Source organism: Leptonotus elevatus, chromosome 2 (genome assembly GCF_054856555.1).
Source record: "Leptonotus elevatus isolate MCC_2025b chromosome 2, RoL_Lele_1.0, whole genome shotgun sequence".
Lineage (NCBI taxonomy): Eukaryota > Metazoa > Chordata > Actinopteri > Syngnathiformes > Syngnathidae > Leptonotus > Leptonotus elevatus.
Genome location: NC_141240.1, coordinates 8,682,055 through 8,706,391, shown reverse-complemented (window position 1 = coordinate 8,706,391; position 24,337 = coordinate 8,682,055). Strand labels below are relative to the sequence as shown.

General features: G+C 40.6%; 2 protein-coding genes across 3 annotated transcripts in view; both read right to left on the bottom strand.

Moving 5' to 3' along the window:
• mgat5 (alpha-1,6-mannosylglycoprotein 6-beta-N-acetylglucosaminyltransferase) overlaps positions 1–8,815 on the bottom strand; it is an 80,158-nt gene extending 71,343 nt beyond the window's left edge. The window contains exon 1 of the mRNA XM_086067602.1: positions 8,657–8,815. The gene's annotated coding sequence lies outside the window, so the exon portion shown is untranslated. The remainder of the gene's footprint in view (positions 1–8,656) is intronic.
• A 2,199-nt stretch (positions 8,816–11,014) lies between these two features.
• On the bottom strand, positions 11,015–24,134 carry clic5a (CLIC family member 5a). 2 transcript variants are annotated; one of them, XM_086068481.1, is made up of 6 exons: positions 23,664–24,134; positions 19,578–19,687; positions 12,482–12,607; positions 12,265–12,371; positions 12,004–12,173; positions 11,015–11,929 (listed from the first exon to the last, which is right to left on the bottom strand). In XM_086068481.1, exons 1-6 carry the CDS (start codon positions 24,132–24,134, stop codon positions 11,765–11,767), a joined length of 1,149 nt encoding a protein of 382 aa, XP_085924607.1. In that variant the 3' UTR covers positions 11,015–11,764. The 2 variants fall into 2 exon arrangements, with proteins under 2 accessions (XP_085924607.1, XP_085924608.1); XM_086068482.1 differs by lacking the exon at positions 23,664–24,134 and adding an exon at positions 20,539–20,729.
• Between the last annotated feature and the right edge of the window lie 203 nt (positions 24,135–24,337).

Here is a 24,337-nt window from a genome sequence, read left to right as displayed (position 1 = left end):
TCATTATCCCATGGAGGGAGGTCTCAGAGAAAGCGGGCGTGCGTTAAGTCCGCAGAGGCAGTGCGGGGGTGTGGCCGCACGCAATTACGTCCAACCGTGCCAGCAGCTCGTTTTCTCAGGTTGGGAGGGGCTGGTGCTTAGAGAGCAGAATAACCTAGAATTTCTCATACAGGGATGAATGGAGGAAAACACAACTTGGTCATGTTTTTGGTGAGGAATTAGCATTTTAACATGGCTAAAAGCTCCAAAAAGGTGATTTTTCATGATGCAGTCCCTTTAAACAAGTAAACATTTACCACTATCTCTGGGTGAATACAGATCTGTACAGGACGCCGTGTGTGACTTTGCAATCCGTTCCTGGTGCGAAGAAATGTATTTATTTTTAAACGTTGGTGAATATGTGAACGTGCCGATTTTAAGTGTGCTGCACCGTGCTCCAAAAGCCTACAAATGCGTCATCCGCACCGCACGCATCCGTGCCCGCCGGCGCGAAGTACTGTACATTGACTATATAGTGCAATTGCAGCGTCAGTTGCTCAAGCCGCATTTGGTGTTTAATGTACCATTCGCCTACATGTCTCTGATGTCTGTGGTGCAGACACATTTCAATTTATATTGTGCTTTGTTAAAATGCCCGTGCTAAATAGGCCTAAATATTTTATAATATTATTATAATTTGAATTAATTATAATAAATGCAATGATCATTTTAAAAAAATCCAAATTTTTGGGGGTGTTTCGGTTTTCGGCCAAGCATTTCTCATTTTCGGTTTTGGTAAAAAAAAATCATTTCGGTGCATCCCTAATATACATGAATTTACTGTATGTATATTAGTATAAATGATGTTCAGTAATTGTTAGTATTTCTGAGATTTTGTTGCATCTTATTTCTTCACAATGAGAAATTTTATTTTCCCCTCCGTGAGCCGACACCTTATCGTGGTGGAGGGGTTTGTTTGTCCCAATGATCCTAGGAGCTATGTTGTCTGGGCTTTATGCCCCTGGCAGGGTCACCCATGGCAAACAGGTCCTAGGTGAGGGACCAGACCAAGCACGGCTCAAATTACTCCTTATCATGAATACAACCATTAGCAAAATGTTACCCTTGCCTGGACGCGGGTCACCGGGGCCCCCCTCTGGAGCAAAGCCTGGAGGTGGGGCTCGCTGGCGAGCGCCTGGTGGCCGGTCCTGAACCCATCGGGCCCGACCGGGAATAGCCCGAAGAGGCAACGTGGGTCTCTCTTCCCATTAGTGTTGTCACGATACCAACATTTTGACTTCGATACTATACCTGCATAAAATACCTCGATACCGGTAGTGAAACGGTACCTCGACAAAACTCTAAAACATCAGCAAAAGAAGCAAAATTAAAACTGACAAAATAACTTCAAATTATTTTGTATTTTATTATTATTAATTCAAAATATTGGGATGTATACATGTTAATTTAATTACATACTGTATGTATTTATACTGTAAGTGATTTCACATTGCATGCCATATTTTTTTAAGTACTGCATTTGACTGCATTTAATGTAATCCGTTTTAAATATTGGCAATACAGTGGCACTCCAATGACTCAATGTAACGTTGCTTGAGTGTGCGTGCATGTCTCTGCTCTTCTCCATTTCGCTCCCAATTAGTCGAATGCGTAATCAAATACTACAAACTGGGAACAAAATAATTCACACCCCACTTATTTTTAAGGGAAATGTCAAAAATGCATCACAATATGTGTCTGTTGCGCTGTTAGTCGTCTGAGCTTTTTCTATGTATAACTGTGATTTCCTACTTTGTGCCTGTTCGTTGAATGCACCTTGAGTCCACTGCAGGAATGATTGCTGCTTTTTCTTCTGCTTCTCCGTGAAAAACATTTGCTCTCGTTACAAAACATTTTTAAAATTGAAAACCACACGTGTGTTCTTCATGTGTTTATTGAAAACATGCGTAGGCAATGCCAATGCCAATGCCAATGCTGTCGCATGGCTTCCACTCTGCTTGCGCGCTCCTGTGGAGCCTTAATTAGCGCGTCATACTTCTCAACTAGGAGTGGACAGCCAGCAAGCGCTACACTTAACGTTTAGTAAAAACCTACGGAGGGGCGCCAAAGACGTTAAAAGACGTTCACTATATATATATATATATTTTTTGGGAAACGGGTGGAGGAAAGCCCCTAGTTTTGGCAGCAATTACTCTCTTTGGACAAGATTGGGTGGGCGTCATTAGAAGACGTGAGGCGGAGCTAGAGTGTTGAGGGGACAATGGCTGATGAAGCAACAATGGCGATCGGTTGCAAGCAGCTCACGCTTGAGCATTTTTTTCAAACACGAAAAGCATCGATCAATACTAAAAAGCACATTGATGTCGACGATGATGATGATGATGATGGTGGTGGTGGTGGTGGTGGTGGTGGTGGTGACTCCCGAGGTTGACGCCGAAGTTGGAAGCGTTGACGCGCGGCTATGATCACGTCATAAAGCCTCACCGGCTAGCGATGCTAACGGCGGAAAACGCGGAGCACAACCGAGCACACAGGCGGACGTTCAATCGGACGATGAAGAGTACCCCGAGTCCAATGCATATTCATCGGTGGAGCGGGTACAGTCTGGTCACGGAGAAGACACTGGTTCTGGACTACGATGCCACCATGAATGGAGTGGATAAGATGGATCAGAACATCTACCACCCGGTATAGGAACTGAAGGACATGAGGAAGCCAGACGTAACACCACCGTAACGTAACCGTATCATGATCCTGAGAGTAGACTTGATGACAACATGGCCAAACACACACTGCAGTATATACTTGCTATTCCCCGGAAAAAACGGCCGGCAAGAAAGTGCACGCGAAGGGGCAATCACAGTGAAACTAATCTGTTGTGCAAATCCTGTTGCGTCTCCTTGCACGCAGGGGACTGTTACACAAAAAGAAAAACTGTAGTTGAAACATCCACATAATTGTAAATAGTACCACAGTTGCACACATTTGTAAATAGTTTGCCAAATTGTTGTGTCAAATTGTTACACTGTTGAATGTAAATAAACGTATTTTGCTATCAAAAAACACTTTTTCATTCTTGGTGGTAGTGTTTTATAGAAGTAAAGCACTATTTAGGTGTTTGTGGCATCATTCATGGACAAAAAGAAGTGTAAAAGTCCCTAGGGTGCATGAAATAATATGAAAATTTTGTGTTTCCATAGTCCAAACACAAAATTTTCTGTGGACCTTGAAAGATCAGTCAAAATGCTTAAATCGGCTGGCACCCACAGCATCCCTTTTCTGAAAACGTCTGGCAGTCAAAGAGTTAATAAGCCTAATTTGTGCTTCATGCTTCTCAACGAGGAGTGCACGTCCAGCGTGCGCTTCAGTGCGTGAAGCCATCTTCCTGCGCCCTCTCGCACACATGCTGAATGAGAGAGGAGTGTCGCTAAAGGCGTTTTCTTGGCAGAACTTGAATTCCGGAGGCAGCTGACAGGTACCGGTTGGCCAAGCGGAATGCAGCTTCATCGGTAGCTGAGGCAAACACTCAGACATGGGAGGAGTTTGGTGAGGCCATGGAAAACTACTTCTGGGCGGCTTCAAGGAGATTCTGGTCCACCATCCAGTGTCTTAGGAGAGGAAAGCAGTGCACCGTTAACACTGTGTATAGTGGAGATGGGGTGCTGTTTGCCTCGACTCGGGACATTGTGAATCGGTCGGGAGAATACTTCGAAGACCTCCTCAATTCCCCCAACAAGTCTTTCTTTGCGGAAGCAGAGTCTAGGGACTACGAGGTGGGCTCTCCTATCTCTGGGAAGGAAGTCACTGAGGTGGTTGGAAAGCTCCTCAGTGGCTTTCGTGACCGAAAGAACAAGATCCCGGATGCAAGCGGACAAAATGTGTTTCCTCCATAAGGTGTCCGGGCTCTCCCTTAGAGATAGGGTGAGAAGCTTGGTCATCCGGGAGGGTCTCAGGGTCGAGCCGCTGCTCCTCCGTCTGGTGAGGAGCCAGTTGAGGTGGCTCGGGCATCTGGTTCCCTGTAGAGGTGTTCCCGGCATGTCCCACCAGCAGGAGGCCCCGGGGACGACCCAGGACACGCTGGAGAGACTATGTCTCTTGGCTAGCCTGGGAACGCCTTGGAATCCCGCCGTAGGAGCTGGTTGAAGAGGTTGGGAACAGGGAAGTCTGGGCTTCCCTCCTAAAGCTGTTGCCCCCACGACCTGACCCCGGATAAGCGGTAGTAAATGAATGGCTGGATGGCTAGCTGGATGGATGGATGGATTGTTTCACACTTCTCCACTTCATGAGTTGCTTTTACTTCTTTCGCTTCAATCGCACATCTCTAGTGCAGTCACAAACTATGAATAGACGAGTCACGTCAACCCTTATGCTGCATTATGCTGTGGCAACACGCTTCCGGGAACAACTTCAAAACAAAAGCATTACAATGCATTTATCTTATACTACTAGGTAATGTGAGGTTTATTTAGAAATTAAGTTTCTCTCACCGCGTTAGCGCCGTACACTGTCATGCATACCGACTTCCTCAGTAAACAGATGTGACGTCCATATTCTGCTTCACTCCTTTCTTTCCTGCTATGTGCACTTGTTAACAACTGACAATACGTACGTGTCGACAATCAACGTCAACATGTGCCGGGGCGGTAGTTGGGGACACTCGACGTCAACGGTATGTTGTGCACGGCAACGTATTTACGTCATCGGCTAGTAGGGACAACCCTAATGCGATGACGTCACCAACATGCGCTACCGCGGTAAGACAATAGAGTAAAAATCTCTACCTTTGTCAAAATTGATACCTTATAATGAATATACCATTTATATCACCCAGCCCTAGTTCAATGTTTTAAAAAAATCTCTGGGTTTTTCCTGTGTACAAAATTCAGAGGCGGCCAAATCCACCTAATTTGCTCGCCACCTCCAGTTTGAGCCACTGATGATATCGCTCAACACAGTACTCCAACTGTGTTGATTGAGCTCGGCAGCAACACATTTTAACTGCGGTTGCAGCTTTTCTTTTTTTACAACTTTAATGTACCGAAGAAGAAACAGATCATGGAGCAAACACACGCCCATTTCCTGGTTGTGAGGCAGAGGTGTGATGCTTCAGCCATCGCCAGAGTAATAAAAACACATTATATACAATAAACATAATAGTGTTTTACAACAACGCTGAACTATATTTACAATTGAATATGTCATAGTGGATGAACTTTTAATGATTGTAGTAAAGTGGCAACTTTGTATTCATATATTTTGATCCATCCTTTCACTTTTGTGATCTTAAATCATATTTGTATTGATTTGATATTTCTTCTGGCAATCTCCCTATGTTATTTTCATATATGCAAAGAATAACTTTATTGTTGCCATGTTTGTTTTGTAAATTACAATAAAGCGGTGGCTGAACAATAAAAGGCTACAAACGCAAATCCACTATGTATTTTTATGTACCTGTACTAGCAGCACAAACACCATAACAAGGGTAACAACAATGCTTTAACATGGGAATACTTATGAATGATACGAGCAACACAATAAACTGGGGTATTTTGTAGATATAACAATAAATGTGAAGCCACATTTTTATGCAACTATTAGCAGCGCCTACCTTAAAGGGATACTTGACTCATTGAGCCATTATAAGCAGTAAAAAATTAATATTTGGCCCAAATTTATTTCAGGGTTTTTCCTATGTAGAAAATGTGGAGGCAGCCACCGCCACCTCATTTGCTCGCCGTCTCCAGCCTGAGCGACTGAAATCGCTCAACACAGCCGCAGAACTCCATTATGGAGGCGCTATAAACAGCAGTGCACCGGAAAGACTTGAAGCAACAATCGAAGAAGAAACTGCTTTTTTTAATTCTTCTTTTATTTTTTTTACTTTATTGTACTGAAGAAGAAACAGATCACGGAGCAACCGTTGGACACGGCCATTTCCAGGTTTCGAGGCGGAGGTGGTGCGCTCCAGCCATCGCCAAAGTCATAAAAACACAGTATATACAATAATCATAATGCTACAACGTCGCTGAACACTATTTAGAATTTAGTATGTACTAAAATGATAAAATAGCAAAATAAAATACAAATAAAAATTGCGGGTTGCGGCCGACGCACACCCACACTTAAATCAGCGCTCCAGCCAAGCTGCAGCACGGAGTCTCCGCTCGGCCGTCTGGCCGATGGTCATGGCTCCAGCTTCGGGTACAGCAGCTTTAGAGAGCGCAGGAAGCCTTCAGCTGGTGAGTGAGGATGACTAGCCGTTGACTCTTCGCAGCCAAAATGAATGAGACTGCTGTTGTGTTCCATTTGAGCACTCGCGGTGAGCTTCGCATGCCTCTAGTATCATGACGCCAATATTTCATCCACGGTGGAAATGCAAAATGTTTGTAGTCTGTATATATATTGTGCATATTTGACATGACGCTGGTTGGCTGTCGGGGGTCTCGTTGTCTTGCTGGTTAAACCTGGAGATACATTTTTCGTCTATATGTCAAAGCTTATGTACATTTGATAGGCTATACTTATACTTACGTCCCCATATTATGAAACGGAAATTCATATTTTGAATCCTGGAAAAAAAAAGTGGCCAATACTTTCCACTTGTGAAATGTTACAGCAGAACCGTTTTAATGAATGAATGCTTTGCCATGATAATAGTAGTATTATTACCTAAATCATTATCATTAATATTATTGGAACATGGGAGTATTATGTGGGCTGCAAAAAATGAAAGCGAGTCAGTTCATTTACAGAAAGCACGTCATGGCGCATGGTGAGGATTAAGGATGTTTGATACCACTTTTTTTTCTACTGATACATAACTCTTGACTACGTGTGTGGTCATTGCACGCAACTACAGTCCATTGCAGAATGTGACCGTGTTTTGCTTTTCTTTTGGTTATCTGCGATAAACATTATTTTTCTTGTTACAAAGTCTTGTATCTAAAAGTCAAAAACACACGTGTCTTCTTCATGCGTTTATTGAAAAACATGCGCACTTGTGGCATTCTTATTATTCTTTCACTGTTTGTTTGAAAATGTATGTAAACAATCAGCCAAGGCAAAGTACGCTGCTATATTCTAACTTGCTCTTTACCTATTGTTCAGGTGTGTGGAACAAATAAATTAATGCAGAGATTAATGAAGCACCAAGATTCTTCACCGATGAGTCATGGTTTACAGCTACAATACGTCACATATAATGCAATCATCTCTTAATTTCATACCTCAGTTGAATCTTTGTACTATAAGAGCCCTGGCAGTGAGGATAAAATCATTTATTTAAGGGATCAGTTACTTAGTTTGTAGGTGCAGCCGCGCCACTATAAAAGTGAAAAAAATGGGTGCATTTCTGACTGAAAAGCCAAGTGTTCCACATCTCTACGTGGATTCCATCAGCTCAGCCAAGTCCTCTGCCCCCCCCCCCCCCCCCCCATTTCACCATCTTACTGCTCCTTCTGCCTCTCCAAGATAGCCCACCCTACACACATGCACACCCCCCTGCTATGATTTCTTGCCAGTGAGGCGTGCCTCTGAAGCAAAGCTCCTTTTCACCAGGATTTATAATCCCAAATACTTCAGCAAAAATGCAGCTGAAAGAGCACTTTGTAAAGCCAGGAGCGCTGATGGCGGCTCACCTCTGGATGGTCATCACTCTCTGCATTAAATTCCAGCCTGCAGCTTGTAGCATCTGCTGGGTCAATATCATGAGCATTTGCTCATATGTTTTATTATATTTTTCATTAGATTTTGTGTGGCGAGTAACTGTAATATGTTAGAAACGGCTCTGAGTTAGGAAAACGTTCCACCACCCGCATTTGGGATGAGATGTAATACTTCTATGCAAGTCACTACAGTATTTGATTATTCCTGTTACAATGACAATAAAACTCTCTTCTATGAGTTCAAGCATCTGTCTTGTTCCTTTGATATGATCATGAGTTTCGTGTTTTGCTGTTCTGGCAGGTTCTCAAACACGTGGTAAGCATTGCACGCAAACCAGTAAACAAAAAATACTGCTGCCACAACCTCTCAGGGCAGGTTATACATTTCAAGGACTAAGCTTATCGAACGAAATATCTGAACTTTGTTTCCAGTTGTGAGAAGATGTAACAAGCGAAATATTACAGTGAGCTAGCAAAACAACAGCACAAGAGGTCATGAGGATGATGTACAAAGTGTCAAAAGGATAACACCTGGGTTGCAAACACTGGAGCCATATTGTAGCAGTTACGGTACAGCACGATTGGTTTCAAGGAAAACGATACCCTTAAAAAGGTACGGTGATACACACAGGGCTCCATGCGACAAGATGCTACTGCGGGTGAATCTACAACTATGCTACGTTAGCCAATACACCTGCTGTATAAAAACAACGGGAACCCTTGCGCGCGACGCCAAACAGTGCCAGACTGGGAGTGAATACGAGCTGGTGTTAACGTTAGCTCGACGGCGGTAGCCCCTTTAGTTGTGCCGGCTGCTCGTTACTGAAAAGGCGTGCCAGGCCAGCTACAGTACAGCCTCTCGGGCGACAACAGCAACGTCTGGGGCTGAAAGTGGCCTCGGTCGACCACCGCGCACTCCATGACGAAACGAGTACCCCCGCAATGACAAGTCAACAAGCGCAGAACGAGCAGGAGTGTCGCGAACTTACCCCATGTGTCACTTCATGTTGGGAGTCAACTGCCAGGCGGCTCAATCGGGAATTGGCGAAACATCCATAAGAAACGACGGAGGTAATGGTGAATTGACTGCCTGGTTTGTAATTCCACATACAGCGCACGAGCCTCCCTTTAGTTGCTCAGCCCACGAGCAAAAATCGAGCGGAGGAACCGTCTACAAGTGTCAATCCCCCGCTGAAGCGTAAAACGATGTAGGACAACAATAATATTTTTGTTCCACTGACATTTACTCAACCATTGTCTTTGAAAATATTTTATCTGCTGTTAGATTCGGAAGAATTTTTTTATCGTGTGTATTAGAGATACAATCTGTTCAACATAAAATTGGAGACGAAAAACACGAGACGCTCTCTGAGAATACGTTCAATAACTGCTTTGTTTTCACTGCCACCTTCTGTTAGGGAACAGATTACAACCTGCACAGAGTAGGGAAGTGAGCCCTCTTGCGCTTGAAAGCAAGGATAAAGAAATGATTCTCAATTGGTGGGTCGTAACTCGGACCCCCCAAAAATGGGTACCGTGTCGGGTATATTTTTTTGTGCCCAGCTATTAATAATAATAAAAATGACAGGGGGTTTCGCACAGTTGAACATTGGTGTACAAATACGTTGCTACACAGCATCATTATTGTATATTTATGGTTTAGAAGTGCTTTTCATGCAAATATTTAGATTCTTAACTTTTAAAAATAATAATAATATATATATATTTTTATTAAAAAGCGGAGACAGGGGCATGTCTAGGCATAAAACGCTACTGGGACACAATCAATCAAATCATATAATCAATGAGTCTGCAAACTGCCCCCATCCCAAATCTACTGTATAGAAATATATATTGTCGTATTTTATTTTTATTTTGTCTTCATTAGCATACTTGGTTTTGGAGTGCCAGTAATTATCAAGTTACATTACTTTAATATTATGGTACTTGGATTACATTTAGTGCTGTCAAAGTTAAAGCGTTAACTCATTGATTAATCACAAAATATTATGGCATTAATTATGTATTAACGCAGATTAATCACACTATTGATTTTGACCGCTGCAGATGAACCAATAGCTTGACAGCGGATGGTTACGTTAAAGGTAGCATAGATTGTGTTTGAGCTATAAACATACCTGCATGCATTTAAGTAAAGTATTTAATAAATGTTTACATATAACATTTACAATATTTGTTCTATTTTTTAAATTAGACAAGTAATTAACTGATTAGAAAAAAAGGCGGACGAGAGCTTGGAGTGGATCAAAAAATGTGGAAGACATCCTCATAACATTAAATGTAGCAGGAATTAACACATAACTTCAAATTTGGCAGGCAAAAAATGTTGATAAAAAGGATTTTTCATGAAGTGATTAATCATTATTAAAGGTGTATTCAACGAAATTTGTCGCTGCGTCTTCCGGATGGATCATTCTAAGGATTGGTTCTCAATCCCGTCAATCAATCTGTCCTAACGACGTCGTGCATGCTGGTTCCTAGCTGTGCATGGAGCATGTAGCCGGCGAGCTTCGTGCTCAGCCATTCATCGTTGTAGCTCCACCGATCTCACCGCATACTTTGAAAATGGCTAAGAGCCGCAAGAGTACATCCGTCTATGAAGTGAGGCCGGCTGCAGAGACTGATGAAGATGACGATGAAGATGAGCTTGCACGTTCCCAACATTTGATAGGCGTTTTTCCCAGACGAGCAGGAGAGCTGGTAGGATGGTCCTCCGCATGCGCATTTTTAAAAAGTGACAAACAGTCGATTGGCTTCTACTTTTCGAGACGATCCTTGAATACACCTTTAATCAAAATTCTAAGATGTGATTAATTTCATTAAAACATTTCATTTCACTTCATCTTAGGGTTTCAAAATGAAAATTTGTGGTATTTTAAATTTATGGCACAGCAAACATAGTCTGACTCTGTAGGATTTGTGACTTTTCAGAGGGAAGGAATTTCTATGAATAAATGTGACAATGCTCATCCTTAGTGTTTGTGTCTCTTTTTTTTAGAACATATGATCTGTTTACATGTTAGGTCACATCATATCCATAACTAGGTGACCCGGTTTGCAGTGTAAAACAACCTCTTTCACAAAATAGATGCATTGTTCAAATAGAAGACATACAGTGCACTACATTTTGCAGTTTTAATGAAAAAAGATTTATAACAAATTACAAGCATTTAGCTACAAACATTTGTATTACTGTCGTCACGCAGAAGTTAAGACATGCAAAATTCACATTCATGTATCATTACATAATTGCTGTACAATAGAAAAAGTGAACCTTGATGTCCATGCAGAAACGAAGGAATAAAATGTGATTTAGTGAGGATGCACTAAAACTGCTTGTTTATTTGTTTGTGTGCAAATGTTGAACAGATTTATTAGTTCAAATGAAAAGTTATAAGTGGCTTTATACTGCCAAGTATGTCAACTATAAAAGTGTTGATTGGGATTTACAAGTGAAAGTCATTCCATCTGGGGTACAAAAAAACTAATGTGCCTCATAAAAAAAAAAGGGGGTGGGGGGGTCAATTGCACTCTAAAAACAGTTGGGTCAAAAGTAACCCAATTATGGATCAAAAACGGACCGATCCACTTAATGTGTCAATTTGACCCAACTATCTGGGTTGTTTTATACAAAATGACCCAATTTTTTGACCCAAGTAAAGGATCTGTCCAATATTTATGAGTTGTTTTACACTAAAAGACCCATTTCTTGACTCAAACTTAGAGGATCGGTCCATTTTGGACCCATAGTTAGGTTATTTTTGACCCAACTGTGAGTGCAGGCTAATTTGGCTCCAGCATTTTATAATTTACCATTTTGCTAAATTATGTCACAACAGTCACAAGCCCCAAAAATGATGAATTAATTCACAAAAATAATCTAGCTATGTCATTGCTTAGTTAATAATCATGAGAAAACAAGGATTTTGCAAGTAGTCTTCTTCCACAAAATAACATGGCATCAAACTTGCACGTCTGTCTTCCGAAGCAGCAAATTTAAGTACAACAAGGAATCATGTTAGTTGCACAATTAATCATTTTATCAATTAAAAAAAGTATGACAGGGATTGTGCAGCTCATTTCCCTAGTGTTTTAGCAACATCCTTATAGGCTAGCTCGATCTCCACATCAGCTGCGCACGTGTTGGTGAATTCATCTCTGCTGTAGGCGTTGCCAAGGTAACGCCACACACCTCTGTATTGGGAGGGGATGTCATAATTGCGGTATTTCTTCGCCACCACCTGTAAATTAATAGGAGAACCGCATGGTCAGTAGTCAATGCAGCAACCAAGGTAGGCGCATCACGACTAATTACCTTGACAACATGAAGTTTGGGAAGGAGGTTGCAGTCAGCCAGCGTCAGCTCATCACCGTCCAGGTACTTGCGTGCAGATTCTCCATCAACAAGGAGAACCTCGTCGGTTAGCGGGCTCAACAGATAATCATCCAGTTTTACCAGAGCCTTGTTGAGACTCTGCTCTAATGCTAAAAAAAAAAAATGTACATGCTACAAGTTGAAAAGATAATAAAAGCAGAGGGGTTATCAATGCTTACAGATTTCATTGGTTCATCTTACCCTTATTTTTATCAGGACTTGTGTTTTTAATGTAAGCTGAGAACTTGGCAAATACATCGTTTCCCGCTGTGTTGGATTGACGGTTCTTCACTGCAAGTTTGGGATACCTAAAAAGCAGGTCGGTATGACTTGAGACATTGTTTTGTTTTTTACCTAGGACTATGAGTAAGACCACTGTGTGTGTGCGTGGGTGTGTGTGCGTGTACACAAGGCCTACTTGGGTGGAGCCAGCATTTCCTCCAAGTACTCCTCTATTTTATTGACATCAGTCAGCACCTCCCCCTGGAATGTGAGAAAGGGTGGATGTGTCCCGGGGGCCAGGTTATGAAGGTCAGCTGGTTTCCTAATCAGAAAAGAGAAACTTCCTTTACACTGTGTTCTTAATTGTGAGGCATATGCAGTTTTCATTGTTGTGATTGTATTGTTTTCGTTGTGGGTTCTCACTAAACCAAACCTTTGCTTGAGGAGGAAAGTATTTTATATATCAATTGGACTAACAGATGTACAGGAATACAGATCTGTCTCTGTCTCACATGCGCCCTCTGCTGTCTGGATGTTGCAATATTACACCAATCAATAATAGGCAAATAAACATTTGCTTTTTGCTGTTATCATTGCATCTTCTTTCTTTTTTTAATGTACATTATTTAACCATCAAACCTTGCTATGTCTTAGCAAACTTAACATTGTCTTCCCTTATGTATATAACTAAAATACATGATATTTCTCTTGGTTATTTTAAACTCAGTTTAAAGTTAACAAAATCAGTTTAGACCAATCTCCGTCAATACTACACAAATATACAGCTATACTTAATTAAAGGTATATTATGTTGTCATGACCTTAGAGCTTATACTCTTATAACACGTTTGAATCTGTTCAATGAGTCTCTCTGGTGGCTTCACTTTTCTTGAAGATTTTCTGAGTGTTGGTTCTTGCTTATGGGTAGCTGATTCGTCCGTTGGAGTCTTGAGTGTGTGTCGAGGTTGTTCTGCAGCCTCAAACCTCTGTTCTTCAATTGCAAGTTGCTTGAGAAGATCTTTGCGATTTCGTCTCAAGATAGCTCCATCTTCTGTCTGAATGGTGTATGACCTTGGTTGAACTTCACTTAGGACATTTGCTTTCTGTGTCCATGTGTTTGTTTTGTCTTTAAACCTCACCTGTTTTTTTCTTTCTTTCTTTCTTTCTTTTCACAATTTGGACCGACTTTTCCACAAGCCCATTGGACTGCGGGTAGTGAGGACTAGATGTGTGAACAAAGTCCCATGCCTCGGCAAACTGTCTGAACTTCATGTTGGCAAATTGTGGTCCATTGTCTGCAACAACCTCACTTTGCACATCATGTCTTTCAAATACGTCTTCAAATACGTCTTTCATGGATGTAATCAGAGACTTCGCGGTTGTAGCGTGCAATCTACAGACTTCAGAGCCTTCACTGCTCAGGATGTTCCCTACAAATGTCAGTTATTTTACACCAAGCTGGCACTTTTCTTTATTCAGCTTGAGATTTGCTTTATTGGTTGCCTCAAGAACATTTCTCAGTCTCATGTCATGTTCTGTTTTTGTGCTTCCCCACACAATGATGTCATCCATTGATGTGTCCACTCTTTCCAGGTGCTCATAGATCATGTGTAATGGTGTATTGTTTTGTGATACACCTCAAGTGTTGAAGCAATGCCGGACGGCCTGTCGCCGAAATCTATATCTGCCAAATGGTGTATTGAATGTGCATAGTTTTGAACTCGCATCGTCCAGCTTCAATTGCGAAAATCCTGATGATGCATCCAGTTTGCTAAAGTATTCTGCATTTGTGAACAGTGATATTATTTCTTCTCTAGTAGGGAGTTTAAAATGCTCTCTCAGTATTGCTCTATTTAGATCTCTAGGATCACCTTGGTTGTCCATTCCTTTTCTCCACCATAACAAGTGAACACACCCAGTCTGTTGGTTCATCGAGCTTTTCAATCACTTCCAGGTTCTCCATCCAATCAAGTTCATTTTTCAGTAGCTTTTGAAGAGCAAATGGCACTTTGCGGCATGGATGAATGACTGGTGGCACTTTGCTATCCACTCTGATTGTGTATTCTCCTGAAAGGCATCCAAGTGTATGCACTTTGTTCTTGTGTCACTTTAACCATGCATGTTTCATATTTTGCTTCTTTATTCCCACGTTCAACAAGCGGTGTTGTACTTGAATCACCCGCCATTGTGACTTATCCTGTGTTCGTCTTTTTCATGTCGTTTTGATACATGCAATGCCATGTTTGTTCTGTAGATTGCAATAAAGTTAGAAAAAAAGTGTTCGTCTTCTTCACTGATTCTTCTTCTATGCTTTCCATTAACTCCCTGTGGCTGCGCTACAGCGCCACTCCAGACTTGGCATATACATTACAGCCGTTAGACGTCCTCAGTGTCTTCTTTGGGGCACATGCACACAAGTCTTGAAATGCTTCTGTATTTACAAGATTTTAAACTCACATAATTACTCAGAATCAACAATGTAAGAAGTACTAGCATTAGGTACTTAGTAATAACTAAATTAATATGCAAGTAGTGTAATCATGGAGGCCATCTGGTCTGTTAGTCAGGGGCCTTACTAGTAAGCATAGCTTGTTTATTGGTCGCTCCATTTCACACGTCTTGGTTCGTAGATGAACGTTGAAGACTAGACCATTAGAGTCTGGATAGGTCTCTATGACTCTGGCCATCAGCCATGATCCACGTGGTGCTGTGGGTTCTACAACAAGCACAATATCTCCCTTTACAAAGTTTATTCACTGATGGCTCCATTTTGACCGAGCTTGGAGCAGAGGAAGGTACTCCTTGACCCATATTTTCCCAAATAGATCAGCGATGTACTGTACTTGTCTCCACCGACGCTTGGCGTACAGGTCATCCTTGTTAAAGCCTCCAAGTTATTCGGGTCACCAGAGACGTTGGTCAACAAAGGTATATTGAGAATGGATTCAGCTTCACACATAACAGTATATAGTCCTTCCTTCTTTACCATCCGAATCAACCGCTCCCACGCACCTCCTTGGTGAGGGGCTGCAGGGAGGTTAAACGTCCACTTAATGCCATCTTGAAGAAGAGCTTTCTCCATCTTTTGTGTATTCTAAGTCTTCATGGCTTCTCTCAAAACCCGTTCTGATGAGACAAAATTCATACCATTGTCTGATCTCATTTCTTTAACCTGGCCTCTTCTTGACACAAAACGCCTGCAGGCATTGATACAGGAGTCTGTGTCTAACGAATGGGCAACCTCCAGATGAATCGCTTTGCTGGCAAGGCAAGTAAAGATGACACCATAGCGTTTTACTTCAGTACGGCCTCTTTTCACAAAGATTGGACCAAAATAATCTACTCCTACGGAGGTGAAAGGCGGCATATCCGGAGATATGCGGTCCTTAGGTAGGGCTGCCATCTTTTGTTGTCCGACATTTGCTTGAAGGCGTCTGCATGAGGTGAATGCAGAAATTGCTTTCTTTGCCAGGGAGCTTGCTGCTGGTATCCAAAACCTTTGTCTAAGGTATGGCAACATGTGATTTCGTACTCTTTGACCTGTTTTCTTTATGAATGTGTCTCATGAGAAACTGGGAAATGTGGTGTTTCTTTGAAAGAATGGCTGGATGAACTCTTTTAAGTGGCATTGCTAGGTTGCTTAATCTTCCTTTTTCCATCTGTGGATCTAATGAATAGACAGGGCTATTCCCTTTGAAGTTTGATTCTCCCTTTTGCAGGGCAGCCACTTCTGGAAATCCTTGAATCTGACAGAAGCGTATAATGGCGGTTTCTGCAGCTTTCAGGTAATCTGTGGTCAAAGTTCCAATGTTCAAGCTTTCTTTGAATTTCACCATATGGTTTTCGGCCAATCTTGGAGAGCTCTAGACATTTGGACTTCTTTTTGCTTGTTCTTAATTTGAATGAGTAGAGTTTTCAGTTTGAGAAACCAAGCTACTGCTCTTTGCAGGTCATTCCAGTCAGAGTAGTAATGCAGGAGGGTGTTTGTGGCATCACAGTCCCTGGTTAGCAATGTGTTAACAGTGACTTTGGTTCTTTTAACTTCAGCATCTTCTGAACTAAGTGGGTAAGAGTCAATCTGAGGTTTAGGCCAACTCTTCCAATGTGCCTTTAAGAATGCAGGGCCTTTAAACCAACTGCAGTCAAGGAAGGTTGCAGCAGCCAACCCTCATGAAGCATGGTCTGCAGGGTTGAACTTTGTTCCAACATATCTCCACTGCGTAACCTGTGTTGTTTCCTTGATCCTGCTGACTTGGTTTGCTACAAATGTTTTGTATCTTTGACTAGAATTCCTGAGGTATTTCAGTGTCCAGATCCAGGACTTTTGCCACTTTGTCTTTGACTTTTGTCTCGGTCCTCTCTTGGGATGGAGGCCAGTACAGCTTTGCTGTTGCTCATCCACTGCGTGAGGATTCATCCTCCCTTGGCGCATGCTTCTTTGACATCTTTGAATCTCTGTTGGAACTGAGTTTAAACAGTCATCAACATAGAAGCTGTTCTGAATGGTGTCAAAGGTCTCAGCTGAAAAGTTGCCTTGATTGCCTTTGACCGTTTCAGAGCGTAACTTGCACAGCATGAAGATGATGTGGCACCAAAAAGATTTACAGTCATCCTGTAGTCCTTCACCATTGTAGCTACCAGACAAATCGTAGGTAGTCCACATCTGATGTTTTGACCTTGACTCTGTGAAACATACTTTCGATGTCAGCCGTGAAAGCCACCGTTTTCAAACGAAAGCGGAGAAGAACACCAATCAAGGAGCTGGTCAAGTTTGGACCTTGGATAAGTTGGCTGTTCAAAGACACGCCTTGATAGGATGGTGAGCAGTCAAATATGACACGTAACTTCCCTTTCCTGGGGTGGTAGACTACATGGTGGGGTATGTACCACACCTTCCCATGGCTGGGTTGACATTCGGCCTGTGGGACTGACTCTGCATATCCTTTTTCAATCATTAACTCAATAAATACAGTGTAGTCCTCACAGAACTTTCAAAGATTTGTCACGCTGTTCTGCTATTTTCTGTCATGTGGAAACTTGTAATCGTCCATTTTAAATGGAAATGGCAGATAATAGCATCCATCCTTTAGCTTAACCGAGCTATCCATCATATTGATAAATCGTTTGTCATCAATTGACATTTCAGTCTTTTCTTCATAATATATATAATATATATATATATATATATATATATATATATATATATATATATATATATATATATTAAAATAAAAGCTAAATTTCCAAAGATTCAGAATTTTCTGTCAATTATTTCATGGTCCATGGTTTTATACACAAGGCAACTTAAATGTGCTTTACACAAGCAAAGACACAACATCTACAAGCATCAACAAACACAACAGTTAGCGACATATGAAAGCAAAGCAGAGAAAACAAAAGTAGCTTACAAAATGTACTAAAAGAACACACATTGACGATTAAGACATTTAAGAGTCAAGTAAAGAAACAAGAGTAGTTTGCTCAAATAAGAAAAAGACAACACATGATTACAAATGTTTAGAAGACCCTCATCAAAAAAGCCATATTTTTAACTTGGATTTAAAACCATTTACACTCGGGGTTGACCTCAATTATGTTGGAAGCTTTTTCCAATTTGTGGGCAACATAACAGCTAAATGCAGCTTCACCATGTTTGCTTTGACCTCTGGGTTCCACTAATTGACCCACGTCTGCAGATCTCAGACTCTACTGAGTTTATATTCAATCAGCATTTCTTGATTATATTCAGGACCTGAGCCATTCAGTGATTTATAGACCAGTAGCAGAATTTTGAAATCTATTCTACAGCTAACTGGGAGCCAATGTAAAGCCTTTAGGACTGAAATGATATATTCTGATCTCTTTGTTGTGGTCAGAACTCGAGCTGCAAGTCTGATGTTCTTTTGAGAGAGTCCAGTCAGAAGACCGTTACAGTAATCAAGTCGACTGGAGATAAAAGCATTGATAAGCTTCTCTTGGTCTGCTTGGAGCATGCAGTCCTTCAGGCTGGATATATTTTTCATTCTGGTAAAAAGCTGTAATTGATCTGATATGATTGCTGAAAAGTCAGGTCTAAGTCTACCCCAAGATTTCAAAGTTGGTCTTTGGTTTTTAAAGACACTGACCCGATGTGTTTTCTAACAGCAGTCCTCTTTTCTTTATTGCCAAAAACAATTACCTCCATTTTGTTTTGGTATAGTTGAAGGAAATTTAGATTTATCCATTTGTTATATTGCCCTAGACAGTGACACAATACGTCAATTGAACTACTGTTTTTTGGGGACATTGATAAATACAGTTGTGTGTCATCTGCATAGTGCATAACCATGATAACCAACATTGGCGTGGTGATGCTTTTTGACCCAATTAAGTCTCTCACGAGTCCGAGTTGTGAGTCCCAATCTCTGGATGACATCCACCACATATGTCCGTGGGGTGCAAAATGTGTCTGCCAAAGTCGCATCACGCTACCTACGCCAACGTCAGATGCGGCTCCAGCGGATGTACAGTTAAGTCGACATTCATCCACCAAACTGTAAGATGCGCCATACGCATGTCAAAGGAAACGTCCTTGGCACGCCAGATTGCCCAGAGCCGACTGCCAAATTCCCAAAACAGGCAAAACGAGGCTTGCACTGGCACCAAAATCAAGATGGGCATGTTTTTACGCTCAAGCGCACCAGCACCATCTACAAATATACTGTGTAGAGTAGAACCCTTAGACTTATCTCATTCACTGCCAGCCCAGTCAAAATAGATCTTTGACGTCTATAGTCATCAATGGCAGTGAATGAGTTAATCTTTAAAATGCAGGAGACATTAACTCATTCACTGCCATTGACGGCTACAGACGTCAAAAATTAATTTTAACTATTTCTATTAGTTTAACATCTTTTTCCACTTTTGTTAACAAGAGTATGCAAACCTAGGATTTTTTTAATGTACATTTAGAACAGATATAAAATTTGTAACTAATCCTGAGTTAACTAGTGAAGTCATGCGATTAATTACGATAAGGTAATTACCTGACGCCCCTAATTTTTGATAATCTTTTTTTTTTCATTTGTCATTTAATCACAAATTTTATATCTGTTCTAAATGTACAATAAAAAAAATCCTAGGTTTTCATACTCTTGTTAACAAAAGTGGATTTTTTTTTTTAAACTAATAGAAATAGTTCAAATTAATTTTTGACGTCTATAGCCGTCAATGGCAGTGAATGAGTTTTAACAATGGAGATTTTTTCAGTGCTGTACTGTAATAGATTGATCGTGTGTCATCATGACTACTACCTTTTGAGGTCAACTGTGGTGACATTGAAGACCACACCTTTCAGCCATAGGACCATGAAAAGACGTTGTGAGAATGGACAATTTCCAATGCTCTCCCCATCGCTGCCAGCCTGTGCACATACACATATACACAAAATTGGAATTTTACAGTTATTGGTACAAACACAATTCAGGGAGCGTCTTTTTTCCTCTTATACAAACGGTTGTAACACAGACTACTCTTCAGGAATTTTTAAAAAAGAATCAGTGCCCTTTTTTGAGGGAAATTGGGGTGTGTGTGTGTCAGTGTTCAAGTGTGTGCAACAAGACACGTAATATGAGCCTAAACCCAGCATGAATAATCCACATTACTTCCATTAGTTGGCTGAATGCTCATCGGGAGCAAGCACTTTTTCTTGTGGTTTTCTATTAATGGCAATTTGCTACTTTTGCCATAACCTGACAACATCCGTTGCTTCTTCGATTTTCACTCACAATATCAACTACTGTTATATAACCACAGCACTAGGTACACAATCAAATGAGATCCAGTTCAAGAAATGTATCAAAATGTCTGTCTTAATAGTGATAATTATTCTCATTTGTTGTTTGCAGTTTGCAGTAGTATTGAACGGAACTGCATTATGATATTTTGCCCCCTTGCATAGCTTGTGCTAAAAAAAAATGACCAAAAAGAAATGATCCCTTGAAAGAAATAGGAGGTCTGATGCTTCGTCACTACTTGTCTGAAATTGAAAAAGAAACGCTTGCTAAACCTTCATCAGCGAAAGCCAAGGCCATTTCAAGCTGCAAAGAAAGTAGAAGGCTAATAATTCAGTGAGAGGGATAGAGAGTGATTGTCCATGCATATTGGTGTCAGGTTCACATGGGGGGAAATCAACACAACAAAAACATGTCCTGCATAGAGCCTACATTATCTTTGTATTTGTAGTGTTGCACACCACACTTATAAACACCCCACCTTGACAAAAAGTTCGATGTCTGGGTCCTTATCTTCCTCTGCCGCAATATCTGTCATAGTCAAAGAAACACACAAAAAATGCTGCTTGTGCGTCTCCGCTCCACAAGTGTGTATTTGTGTTTGCAAATTCTACTCCGGCTCCATTGAGTGTAGCCTGTTTGGTGCTATAGTAGCTCTGTCACAGTCAGCTGATGAGCGCCAGGGATGTGTGTGTGTGCGGGTGTGTGTGACGGATTCAAAAGAGGGCTGGTGTTTGTGTGTGAGTGCATGTGAGAGAGAGAGAAGGAGAGAGGTGTTCGGTGTGTACCCATGGGCTCAGCAGTGGGGCATGACGTACCGGTCAAAAATAACCCGGTGAGTTGGGCCAGGGTGGGCCACCGCCACCAAAAGATCAGCAGGTGACATTGAAACGTAGTTGAATGACTCACCTCACCTTCTGTATGGTTCATCATTTTGCTACACAATGCTTTGACTTCATCACATTGAATTTGAGAACATGCAGTGCTATACTAACAGTACAAATACGTGTAAGTCACCTTCACTCTCTTGTAATATAACCTCCCTTTTTATTACTTTCATTTACAACACTGGAGTGTTCAAAGTGTGGGATTTATAAGCCCTGTATACGGCGGCGCTTTTGGACTAAAGCGTGGAAAGTGCTGAAGCTACAATAAACAGGAATTAGTTAGTGAGTGATCAAATGGCTGTCATGGCTGCTGGACAGAAACCTGCCTACGCTCTGTCAGAACATTCTCACCAGTTCAAGTTATATTTGGACTCGTAGCGACTCCGTATGATGAGACACACACACACACACACACACACACACACACACACCCCCCACACACACATGCCACTCAATGTGAAGATCTGTCAAAACAACGAGACACAGTCAACCTCACACACATGTAAGCATTAGAGAGACATTAACAACAAGATCCAATAGAAGTATTGCAACATTTCGCCTTAAAAAAAATTAAGCTCACTTTTGATTGGCATCATTTTAAACTATTATCGTCATTATTAATGTTCATTTTATACCTTACTATATCCTTGCATCCATCCATTCAAACTGCTTATTTTAACTAAATAAAATAATTAAAATGTAACAAAAGCTTTCAATATGCTTTATTGCAATTCTATACGACTGCAAAATACATTCATAATAATAAGCATGTAGTTTAATATGCTGACAGGGGTCTTAATAATAATTGGTATATCTTAAGGGTTCGTAAAACATTATCAATCAGTATTTTATAGTTATAAACACTAAAAAGAGAATTGTTGAACCAATTTAAGATTAAAAATTGAATTGTTGAACAACTTTAAAAAAAAATCGAGAATCGATTTTTAAAAAGTTGTTCAACAATTCAATTTTTAATCTTAAATTGGTTCAACAATTCTCTTTTTAGAGTGAACTTCAATAAATCAGCTCAAGAAAAGTGAGAATGCCCTCTTGCATGCAGAATAGTAAGCCCACATTTACTTCAAATACTTTTCCTCTTTGTTTGAAATGGTAGTTAGTTGCTTGAGGGTCCAAATTTTGTGCCCAGCGCAAGTCTAGCGCAAAGCACAGTCTAACAGTGCGCATGGGTGGAGTTTTCTTTCTTTTGGTATTTTCGTAGATATGCACATTTAAAAACTTGTGTTTGCTCCGTTGTGGGAGTGAACACAGCAGACGTGCTTCCCAGCCAATGGAGGTGGCTCTTCTCATTTCCTTTAAATTCAGTGCAGGATTGGTACACATTGCATTTGGCGGGAGCATTAACTGACTTGCTGGAGTCCATGCATGTAAAAAAACAAAAAATAAACAACGCCCTTGGTCTGCTAGAACGCCCAGTATGGCGCTGCACAGTCTGCCAAATTTTCAAACATGCTGAAGGAGGACAAAAATTAAGATGAGCCCTAAGTGAATATTTTGTTATTTCCTTATGATGAATGGAATAGATGCCAATAAAGCAGGGGTAGGGAAACCTTTGTGAAGTTTGTGAAGGGGCCATGTTTGATTTTTTTAAATGATGGGCCCGGTCATTTGTAGATTTGGTAAAATAGATGAATAATAATACTTTTCCATGGCATTATTTATAATGATTCCAATTATAATTAATTTCCCATTTTTTAAAAATACAATAAAATAATATAAAACCATCACATTATTCTGAATTGTTTGTTAATTTGACTAAGATTTGAATGTATTAGTCATAATACGAAATGACGGTTATAAAAATGTTCAATCTGTAAAATTTTATTAAATTGATCATGTTTATTTCACTAATATTTTATTTCATGGCTTACAATAATGAATTAATTAGCCTGTAAAGTTTTTAAATGTAAAGTGTAGGTAAATTGTATATTTTACAAATATTTTTATTGAAGCATTTTCAAGAAATTAATCAACAAAAGAGTACAAAATAAATAAATAGAAATAATAAATGCATTATTATTATTATTTATTTATTCTAATGCCCACCCCTGCTATAAAATGTGTCACTAGTTCTTCTTCAAAATAGTGAACCAACACTTATTGCTATTAATGTAACAATAATATCGTCACCCTATTCAAATAATGGTCAATCATTTTTTCCCCAGATTTTTAGAGAACTTGAAAAACTAAGCCACATTCTGACAATTTATATATATTAATAATTTCATTTCAAGGGTACAAGTGAATGTTCTGTTTAAACTAAGGATGTAACCAATTTTAGCAGATAAATAAAGGTCAAAATGACTTAGGTCATTATTTTAAGAGGCTGAGATTACCGGTATATGAAATATTATTCACCTAATTATTAACCCCTTATAAGGATACCCTAATTGCAAAGCGGTACTATTATTTACAAATACCCTTATTAGATGCCCTAATACTTTGTAGTTTGGCCAAGAAGTACCTTTTTATATACATATATTGCACATAACTCAATTGTTTTCCGAACTTGGGTTACATTAACATCCTCTCATTCACTTTCTGAAGCGTTATCCAGGATCACATGGAAACGTCAGTCTATCCTAGCTGATTGTGGCTCTAACGCGGACTACACCCGGAAATGGCTACCAGTCAGTCATAAGGTGCATATAAAAGCATTCACACCTGGTCAGCCGCGTGTATCAAAAATCCTCATACCTACCTTAGCAAACAGGGTAATTTTACTTTTGTCTTCAGGCTCCGGGTTCATGTTGGGTCTCGCTTGCCTAGCTGAAGATGCAGATGATGATGATGACGATGAGTCTCTGCGCTCCAAGTTCCCATAGTCCACCTCCGTCTTTGGAGACTCACTCTCCCAATGTGACTGTTTGCTCCTCTCCACAACTTCCGTCTTTTCCTCACGACAGCAAGTGTCCTCCTCGCTGTCTTCGTTGTCAGCATGTGAAGAGGAAGATGAAGACGAAGAGGAATTTTTGCAGCATTCCTTGCTCGGAGGTGGACGGGGTGCCGGAAACAAAGGGGGGGTTGGTATTCTTCCAAAGGCCAATCCGGTGTTTTGGTAGTCTGGTTTTTGACTTGAGGCCTCATCGTAAGGCACTTCATATATACCCGATGACTGGTTCTGATAGATGATGTCTGGGTCCTCATACACATTTTCTTCAGAAGGATCCATGCTGAATGATGTGGACGTAAAACAAGTTGCCCCGTGTCTGTCAAGGTCCACAGTGAGGTGTGAGTGTGATGCCAACAGTTTACCAACATTATCACATATCTTCCTGGGACTTTGGACTCAAATGTAGACAGGTAGTGCCAACTACTAAGGAAAACAATCATCCTTAAAGGAGAATGCAACTTTCACATCCTTTCTGAATGTCA